The sequence below is a fragment of the Lacerta agilis genome, chromosome 8, assembly GCF_009819535.1.
Source record: "Lacerta agilis isolate rLacAgi1 chromosome 8, rLacAgi1.pri, whole genome shotgun sequence".
NCBI classification, from domain to species: Eukaryota; Metazoa; Chordata; class Lepidosauria; order Squamata; family Lacertidae; genus Lacerta; species Lacerta agilis.
In genome coordinates, this window is record NC_046319.1 from 52,781,516 (window position 1) to 52,791,586 (window position 10,071).

Genomic DNA, 10,071 nt, shown 5'->3' on the forward strand with positions numbered 1-10,071 from the left:
GGTTACCTATTGGAGGGTGACATACAGTATTGATAATCCCAGTGGTGTAGGATTAATGGCAAAATGAGAATCTAGCTCATTTTCCCCATGCAACCACTGTAGAGCTCGCTTAGTAACTTTGCCTGAACTGCAGGCATGGGGCCAAACAGCACACTTGCTCATCTTTCCAGCCCAACCCCCAAACTATTCATAGGCTGGAGTAGAGTACAACTCACTCCACAAAGTCTGCAACAAGATATTAAGGAGCAATCTCCATTTGAAGCAAACACCAAAACTCCACGCCCCATTAGGTCACTGGGGCATCACTTTTTCTGTTCTTACTGCATGTCTTGAAGGAATAAATGCCAACACCAGTGAGGTTCTTGTTTTATTGCAAGACTGGGTGCATTTCTGATCATTGGGATTCCAAAGACATAATACAGCATGTGGTTTCTGAGAACTTTCCTGCATACACAAATTGTCTAGGTTTTTTTTTTTTTTTAATAAGGGTAGGGCTCCATCAGGTTATGTTTGCTGGGAGCAGCAACAGGGTAGAGGTCTAAGTAGCAGTGACGGCAGAGAAGGAATAAATATCCCTGGAACTGAATAGCAACAGGAATGTGCTGTTCAGTTTAGCACCTCCTGCAGAACTCAGATTTGAAATGAATTGTCCTCTTGGCTTGCAGCAGGCAAAGAGATTTATTCTTTTAAGGAAAGCTGAGGGCTTGGAGTGAGGAGGATTGCAAGAGCACTAGCCCAACTATATCTGGGGAGTTTTGCACAGTCGTATATTGGTGTGCTGCCCTGCAGGAGCATAGCAAACCTCTCAAGAGGTATTTCAACATGAAACACAGCTCATCCCTCTTCACCCAGGTTCCAGAAACTTACAGCTCTGAGAGCAGCTTCCTCCACCTGAATGGCTACCAGCTTCTCTCTGGGCCTCTTCGTGCCCATGAGAATCAACCCTTCGCAGCCTGCTCACATGAGCCACTGCTCTTTCTCTTTGCTGTAGTGCTCTGCCCACCTACGGGTTAGTTCTAGGTACATGTCCGGCTGGTGGGGCAAGTAGTCCAAGTAGAGCCGGGTCAGGGTCTTCTTGGGCATGGCCTTCTCAATCTGGGTGCCTTCGTGCCATTCATTGAAGGACGTGATGGAGACTATCTCTGGGCGCACCATGAGGGCTGCCTGCAGAGCCGTCTCGTAGTACTTGCCATTTACCCTGTTCCGCGTGTTGTGGTTGTTCCAGGGGCGGATGCTGGTGTCGATGTAACCAGGGCCCACGCTGGGGATGAAGAGGAGGTTGTTGGAGTCACAGAAGGCCTTGATGGCTTTCCAGTTCTGGTGGGAGGAGCCGTAGGAGAAACCATTGGAGGCAAAGTAGGTGTAGAGCCCGTCGTAGCCGGCGGAGAGGATGTCATGCTTGTGCCCCTCCTCCACCAGCAGGGCGATGAAGACTGCGTCGTAGGGGGTGTTGCGCAGAGAGTGGGAGCCGGAAGGGGTGAGCAGGTTTGCCCATGCTTCGGGTGGCGTAAGGTACGAGTCATAAATATAAAATAAAGGCAGCCTCCGGCCAGTGCTGGTCTTGTATCTGTAGAAAGCATCATGTGTTCCGTACCTGCCAAGATAACAGGCTGTTTAATGCCCCACATTTGGCCTTATAAGTCCACAAGCAGCCTAGAGAAACTTGGTCCTGGTCTTAGCAGAGAAGGCAGGTTGCCTGGTTTTTCCCTAATCTGAATGTTGCATCAATACCCTCTTTCCTTCCATTTTCTCTGATTGTCTGTCTGCCAACAGATACCCAGTGAAAGCTGAGCTCCGGCACTGGGGTCCTTTGACAGGGAGACTGAGCAAAAAGCCACCTTCTCCCCCTTCCAGCCAGCTCAGCAGCCTGACTGCATCACCAGTATCTGAAGGTTTTTAGGTTTTTATATGAGAGGGCCTTTTTTTCTCCAGCCAAAAGAGCATATTGCCACAAATTCAATAAGTAGCATTTAAAACTTACACTTGAAACACTCTTTATTTATTAAATAAGCAATGCTCATCTTCAGCCCCGAGTTCTTGGGTTTCACACAGGCAAAAGTGGCCCTTTGTTCTATGCAAGCCTCTCAAGGGTAGGAATGGCCTCTCCTATCTTTTTAACCCTTTGCTTTCCAAATTGGCCACTTTCATGTCATTTGGACTCTGGCAGTTGTCATCTTTGGGCCTCTGAGTACTTACTTGTCTATGATATATTTTACGTTGCTGTGCAGAGTGTTGTCGTCGCGCCCTTTATATGGCTGTATGTGGAAGGTGACCTGCAGAAAAGGAACATGGGGCAGCAGCAGTTGTGCAGCACCCCCAGCCACACAGTCAGTGGGCAGCAGCAACTGCAGGAGTAATTTTCTATCCCCGCTCCCACCTACATTAGTCCTATCCCTTCACCACAACAGTTAAAAGTTGTTAAAGGAAGGTGGTGGACTCTTCTTCACTGGAGGTTTTTAAACAGAAGTTGGACAGCCGCCAGCCATGTAAGATTCATTCTTTCCCCCCATTTTTGTTCCTCCTTATGTATCAAAATCAGTTTTGGGGTGGAGAGAGAAGAGACTGAACTGTCACAGGTAGGCATGGCTCTGTAATACTATTTTTATTCCATGAGCTTCCAGATTTCCCCACCCCATTACAAGGCTTCAAGCAGAGAGAAGCTAACCAATTAACAGGGACCCCACTGTAGTTCCCCTTTGCACTGTGGATGACTGCTCATGAGTGGAACCCCCACCAACCCTGGCTGCCACATAGTTGGAAGCAGCTGTCATAAAACTCGCCTAATAGCCCCAAGCAGTGGGCAACAACAGGCACCTGGATTGCGTATCTCTGTGCGGCGTCCAATATGAAGGGCACCAGGCTCTCAGAGGGCTCACCGTTGTCGTCTGCTAGGCCAGGGGGGTACCAGGACAGAACCATGACTCCTGCAGAGACAGAGAGGATTGTGCCCACCCACAGGAGCTAATACTGCCTTCAACATCTGGCCGCTTTACAGTCTGAAGATGATGATGCCCCCCTTAAATATGGATGCTGAAAGCCTGCTAGGCCAAAAAGATAGTCGAAACCATTGCACCTACCAGCTCCCACCTCTCAAAGAACTAACCTGCCCCTTCTTCACTTGACGCATAGAAACTATGGAACTCCCTCCCACAGGATGCAGTGATGGCCACCAGCTTGAATGGCTTTAAAAGAGGTTGAGACAAATTCAGGGAGAAGGTTATTGATTGCTAACCACGGACGTTATGCTCTGCCATCACAGCTGGAGGCAAGCAATGCTTGCTTATAGCGGTTGTCCTGTATAGCAGTTGCCCCTGAATCCTGCTTGCAGTTTCCCACAGGCATATGATTGGCTCTTGTGGGAAGGTAGGCTCTCTTTCCTGATCCCTTGTTCTGTGCCTGCCAATAGCAAGACATCTGGCCTCTGCAGCAAAAGTAGTGATGGGGGAGGAGCTGTCCGGGACAAGGCGGTGCTGAAATTTCACCTGAGGTCCAGATGCTGAAATTTCAGACTCCAGCCTCTCAGGGTTGCCTGGAAACCTCAGAGAAAAAAAGAAAGGTATTTGGCTTTGGATGCCGCTAGCGCAGATGTGGCATTTCCAAACCCCCCCCCCCACCTCCCACCCGCCAAAGCTAGACCAGTTGCTGGCAGGAGAGGCTGTTATCCTTTGAGGAGCATCTCTGGGCTTCCCTTCTGTGATATGAAGGATATTTTGCGTCCTTGGATGCTCCAAGAGATTTCAGCACCCGCTGATTCAAGGGGCGACGAGGGGCTTTAAGGGGCAGCTTCTGAGCGGGGGTCGGGGTCTTGTTAGGGGTGCTCCGTCTCTCGATCGCCCCTCGCCAGCCCTCCCCCGGCCTCATTCCTCTCCGCACCCCTACCCCGCGGTCGGGTGGGGACGCGCCCTCACTGACCGATGGCGGCGGCGCTGAGCTGGCGCATGTGCTCCTCCAGGACGGCCGGGTCGCGGGAGCTGTAGGGCCCAAGGGCCGGGTAGAAGCTGGCTCCGATGTCCTCGGGGGGGCTGTGGCGGCCTTTCGGGTAGCTGGCCGAGATTTTGGGGTCCCAGTGGGGCACCATCACGTGGTCCCAGTGGAGGTAGCGGCTGTCGAAGCGCGGCGTCCCGTACCACGTGTAGTAGAAGACGTGTAGCGAGGATGAGACGGACGGGGCGTCCCGGTCGGGCGGGTGCTGCGCCCCGACCGGGGGCGCGGGGGAGTCGGCTCGGGCGGGGGCCTCCTTGGCCTCTTTCTCCTCGGGCCAGGGCCCCGGGAAACGACGGCGCCGGGGGTCGTCGGGTGGGGGCTTGAGGGTGCGCAGCGCCAGGAGGGCTCCCAGGACGAAGAGCGCGCAGAGGAAGAGCGCCAGGCAGGCGCGGCGGCGCAGGCGCACCATCCCTGCCCCGAGCCCCAGCTGCTGCCGGCCCGGGCAGGCAGCCTCCCCGCTAACGGCCCAGGCGAGGCGCCGGCGCGGCACTTGGGCCCGTCTGCCTCCCGCCCTGCCCTCCCAGGCGGAAGAGCCCAACGGGCGGCAGGCCGGGCGACGCGCACTCTTCCCCCCGCTCCCGGCCGTTGGATGGTACAGTCCATGCATAGGGGAGGGGGGAGGAGGCCGGCATTAACCTCTCATTGTCCAGCCAGACTGCGCTGGGCCTGGGTCAAGGCACGGCAGCTCCTATTCCCGGCACGGGAGTCTTTTCTTACGAAAGGATGGGCAGGGCGCCCGAGGCAGAGGACCGGGCAGGCGGCGAGCCGCGGAAAGTAGGGCTGATGGCGGTTATTGCAGCGATGACGGAAATGCTGAAGAGAGAGCTCCCCTGCATTAGAAAGGCAAGGGTACCCATTAGAACTGTATAAGCCATATTCGGCTCCTGTGCCAGGCCCTAAGTCGTCAGAGGAGCCCAGCAAGCCTCTTTCTGCCGTTGAGCCATCTAGCTCAGTCTTGGTGGTGTTGGCTGACAGGTGCTCCCTATCCCTACTTCGGCCTTCTGCATTCACGTGGGTGCGCTGCTTAAGCGAGAGAGAGGTGCAGCCTGCTCTTCTCAAGAACAGCAGGTGGTGTGAGGGTACATGCTTAAAAAAATCGGGGAAATGATAGCCCTAAGACAAGAGATTCTAAGAGAGCAAAACACAAGTGGAGAATTGCCAGTCAATTATGCAGCTGGAGAGCTCCTCTGCCTTGGACAATGCATTGACAGACCGCAGGATAGCAAATTCCTCCATAGGCGTAGCGTGGGAGGAGGGGGAGCCGTGGGGGCCGTGGCCCCAGGCGCAATTTTGAGAGGGGGCGCAGACAGTCGCCCCCACAGCAGGCTCCTTGCCAGAAGGAGCTGCGCCTTGGCTGTGGCGCTTGTGCCTGGTGCAACTCCGCCCCCCAGGTCAGGCTGCCGCCCACTCCCCTTGGCTGCGAGGAAGCAGCTTCCCCACCCCACTCCTAACCTTGAACTGTGGCGCGTGGAGAGTGCCCTCCGCGCCCTTCGGGGGGGCGCCCCGCACGCACACTCCCGGTTGCGTGGGCATACAGTCCGACGCTGCCTGTTCCTTCTGGCACCACCTGGAGTCTGGTCCTAAAGCTCCAGTTGATGCAGAATGCAGTGGCTGGATTGCTGGTGGGCAGCCAGCCAACAGCATGTGTGACCCCTCTACAAAAATATCAACACTGTCTGCCCATAGGTTCTTTCTTGCATAGTTATTCTTCAGCTTAGATTAATTTGAGGGCCACTGGAACCCAGTTCAATCACTGAGGAGTGCTGCTAGTTGCCCCCGCCCCCTTAGTTGCCCCTACAAGAGACTAGAAGAGAGTGTCTTCATATAAGGAGGAGTTCCCTGTACTCCAGGGGTGATTAGGTCCTCTGAAGAAATATGAATTGCTTGGGCTGAGGAGGAGCAAGGTATCCGTCTGGGTCTTTCCAGGAATGAATCACTGGGTGTGGTGCTTGGGCTCAGCTGAATGAGGGCCCTAGCAGCCTTGCATTGCATGCAAAGAACTGGAAATGCCAGAGGAGGAAAGTGAACTGGAGTTGGACTGCTGGGAGGCACACACCCTATCGGTTTCCCTGCATGATATTGGAGAGGGCATCATCTGCCAGATCTTGTGATACAGGTCTGCTATAGTGGGAATCTTCTGCACAGGTCTCTCTCACCGGCCGCTCTCTTTGACGCTGGTGGCCAGGGAAACCTGGGCCTTACCATTGCCATTCTGTATGCGGTGGGGCTCTGTTCTGTTCTCACAAGGGAGTCCCTGCCAGATGAATGCTTGCTGGGTGGCACTGTTGCTCATCCTCTGCCTACTCCATTGTTCCTCTAGTTCTGGACCTCAGTTTACATGATAAGCAGAGTTCACCAGATTGTTGTTGCTCAGTCGTTCAGTCGTGTCCGACTCTTCGTGACCCCATGGACCAGAGCACGCCAGGCACGCCTATCCTTCACTGCCTCTCGCAGTTTGGCCAAACTCATGTTAGTAGCTTCGAGAACACTGTCCAACCATCTCATCCTCTGTCGTCCCCTTCTCCTTGTGCCCTCCATCTTTCCCAACATCAGGGTCTTTTCTAGGGAGTCTTCTCTTCTCATGAGGTGGCCAAAGTACTGGAGCCTCAACTTCAGGATCTGTCCTTCTAGTGAGCACTCAGGGCTGATTTCTTTGAGAATGGATAGGTTTGATCTTCTTGCAGTCCATGGGACTCTCAAGAGTCTCCTCCAGCACCATAATTCAAAAGCATCAATTCTTCGGCGATCAGCCTTCTTTATGGTCCAGCTCTCACTTCCGTACATTACTACTGGGAAAACCATAGCTTTAACTATACGGACCTTTGTCGGCAAGGTGATGTCTCTGCTTTTTAAGATGCTGTCTAGGTTTGTCATTGCTTTTCTCCCAAGAAGCAGGCGTCTTCTAATTTCGTGACTGCTGTCACCATCTGCAGTGATCATGGAACCCAAGAAAGTGAAATCTCTCACTGCCTCCATTTCTTCCCCTTCTATTTGCCAGGAGGTGATGGGACCAGTGGCCATGATCTTAGTTTTTTTGATGTTGAGCTTCAGACCATATTTTGCGCTCTCCTCTTTCACCCACGACAAGGCAGTGATCCATGAAGGGGGTTCACCGGATTAGTGGTTCCCAAACATTTTCAGGCCATTGCTTCCTTGGTTCCATAATTTTCCCCCAGTACCTGCTACCCTACCCTATAAAAAGCATTCAGAATAGTGGCTTGCATAAGCACAACCTACTAAGGAAATCAACAAAGGGATCAAAATTTAAAGCAGTAACAATTAATTGCACATTTATTCAAAATCCAATTAAAAGTATTTGTTGTCGTCCAGTCGTGTCCGACTCTTATTGACCCCATGGACCAGAGCACGCCAGGCATGCCTGTCTTTCACTGCCTCCCGCAGTTTGGCCAAAACTCATGCTAGTCGCTAAAACTATTTAGTTTACATAATTCAATGAAGTTGATGAACTTGATCCAGTGATACCAGCTTTTCAAAGTCTGGTAGTCTTTAACATCTCCAGTGTCCCCTTCCTTTTAAAAACCCCTTAGGCAGCCTACTTTGCCACTGCACTAAACAAAAGACAGTAGATGCTGGTGGAGGCATATGCGACGAACCTCTACCTCAGACTCTCCCCTTGTTACTAAGTTATGTTTTTAACCAGGTGTTCTGGGTCAAATTAACATGCACCCCACCTGTCCCTTTGAGGTCCGTCTGTTATTGTCTTTCCCTTTATTTAATAAACTGGGAATTCCTTAGTAACGGGAGTTTTCCTGTCCAGCGGCCGTGGCCGGTTATTTCCACTGCTCTGGGCTTTGGGGTTTAACCTCTCCTTTGCCTATAGTTCGGGGCCTCTCTTTGTTAGATCCCCTCACTATACCAGTTGACTAAGCCCTCTTAGCAACTCTGTGGCAATCCCAGGTTTTTCGCCCACTAGCCCCTCCTGAGGGAATTCTAAGACACAAACTATCGCCTTTCAGATTAGTTTTGCCCTTTACCTGAATTCCCCTCCTCAAGAGCTTATATAACCTGCTGGACTAAAAGAATGACGACTTGGCTCAAAAACAAGAGATCTTTATTTAGTACAGAGCATAGCGGTTTCAGTATAGGTTCATAAGCTTGGTTTGTTAACAGTGTATATTCTTCGTTTCATCAACATAAACATAAACACATCTTTAACGTTCCTAACCTAACCTAAACCTAACCTCGCCCCACACCCTCCTTCTTCAGTCACCACTCTCCAACCCTTTCACACCCACTCAACCAACCTCTCTAACGGCTGCTCCCTCCTTTTAAATAGCGGAATGTCCCGCCTCCCAAGGGTGTCTGCCACTCTAACTGGGGATTCCATTAACCCTTAAAACTCCATGGGTCTCTAAACAGCCCCTAACTATGACCTGATTCATCACAGCATGTCTTCCTGTTGGCTGCAGTTTGGTAGATGGGCAGCAGGTGGCGCTTTACCACTGTGGGGAGAGAAGACAGGAAATAGCAAGCCCCCTCCCCCAAGTGCCAGGGATTCTGCTTGTCTCATGGAATGCCTTGCTGCCCCTCCATCCAGAGTGCTGTCCCGCGAGAGGCACATCAAGAAGATGTTCAACTCTTTCTAGAACTTTCTAGAAGTGGAATACGGCCTTTCCATTGCTGCATAATGAGAAGCAGGAAGGGGGCAAGCCTGAGACTCTCCTGACTAGTGAGAAACTCTAGTTAGCTCAGTTTATTAGAGTGTGGTGCTGATAATGCCCCGGTTGCAGGTTCAATCCCCATATGGGCCACCTGCATATTCCTGCATTGCAGGGGGTTGGGACCAAGATGGCTCTAGGGGCACCTTCCAACTCTGCAATTCTATGATTCCCCAAAGATGCACAGATTAATGAATCACTGCATCCTCCAGCTGGCACTGGGCCGTTCTGCAAATACTAGCTTTCACGGTGCCTCAATGCACCTGCATTGCTTCTTCAGCTCAGCTTAGCTCGCCTCATGTTCGCCTCACGGAGTGAGTGAAATGTTAGTTGCCACCCAGGCACCCTCCTCTCCTCAAGAAAGTGCTTGTCAAATTGTGATTGTGTAGAGTATGGGGGAGCACAAAGGTGTGTATTGGGTGTGTGTGATTATGCACTCCCAACTTAACAACTTTTAACCGTCAGCTACAGGAAAATTCATCTAGATTCATGCTTGCTATCCTAAATGCAACCAGCCCACAACTCCTCTCTGACACTTTGCTCATCAAGGTCACATCAGAGGAAGGGGTTGCCACACAATTAATATAGGATTTGGGAAGATTTGCCACCTCTGCCTGCTTTTATGGAGGAAATCACAGCATGTGCAGCCACTTGACCCCTGTTCCTTTTTGCAGAAAAGTCGCATTCTCTCTCCTTGTCTAAACTAAGGTTGACTGCATTTTATTTCATTTCTGACTAGGAGTCTGCTTGACTTACATTCGTCCTTGTATGACCCAGAGATGAGGTGGGAGGGCATCCGTGGGGCCTTTGTGAATAAGGGAGGTATAAACTGGGCCCATGGAGCAAAGGTGGGGAACTAGCAGCCCAGGTGTGGCTTGTGGGATCTCCTCCACCCAGCACCACATTTAATTGATGGATCAGTTACCGGTAAGACCTGTATAGATCCCTCTTTGTCAAAAGGCTACTGGGCACATTACATTGCAAATACAACATAATAGCCGTGCAACATGAGCATTTACATGCAATTACACACACACAGGGACCCAGGTGGCGCTGTGGGTTAAACCACAGAGTCTAGGGCTTGCTGATCAGAAGGTCGGCGGTTCGAATCCCTGCCATGGGGTGAGCTCCCGTTGCTCAGTCCCAGCTCCTGCCCACCTAGCAGTTCGAAAGCACATAAAAGTGCAAGTAGATAAATAGGGACCGCTCCAGCGGGAAGGTAAACGGCGTTTCCGTGCGCTGCTCTGGTTCGCCAGAAGCGGCTTTGTCATGCTGGCCACATGACCCGGAAGCTGTCTGTGGACAAACGCCGGCTCCCTTGGCCTATAGAGCGAGATGAGCGCCGCAACCCCAGAGTCGGACACGACTGGACCTGATGGTCAGGGGTCTCTTTACCTTTACACACACA

The 10,071-nt window shown here is 51.9% G+C and overlaps 1 protein-coding gene across 1 annotated transcript; it reads right to left on the reverse strand.

Moving 5' to 3' along the window:
* Positions 1 to 350: 350 nt before the first annotated feature.
* Positions 351 to 4,534, reverse strand: MANEAL (mannosidase endo-alpha like). Its single transcript, XM_033157485.1, has 4 exons — positions 3,913 to 4,534; positions 2,815 to 2,924; positions 2,197 to 2,273; positions 351 to 1,594 (listed from the first exon to the last, which is right to left on the reverse strand). The coding sequence occupies exons 1-4, from the start codon at positions 4,391 to 4,393 to the stop codon at positions 958 to 960; spliced, it is 1,305 nt and encodes a 434-aa protein (XP_033013376.1). The 5' UTR covers positions 4,394 to 4,534; the 3' UTR covers positions 351 to 957.
* Positions 4,535 to 10,071: the final 5,537 nt, after the last annotated feature.

Excerpts from the sequence above, each read along its gene's own strand:
- MANEAL (XM_033157485.1), bottom strand. The coding sequence starts at position 4,393 with ATGGTGCGCCTGCGCCGCCGCGCCTGCCTGGCGCTCTTCCTCTGCGCG. Across the intron at positions 2,274-2,814 it reads CACAGAGATACGCAATCCAG|GTCACCTTCCACATACAGCC; the intron begins GTGCCTGTTGTT and ends CCTTTTCTGCAG. Across the intron at positions 1,595-2,196 it reads GTAAAATATATCATAGACAA|GTACGGAACACATGATGCTT; the intron begins GTAAGTACTCAG and ends TTATCTTGGCAG.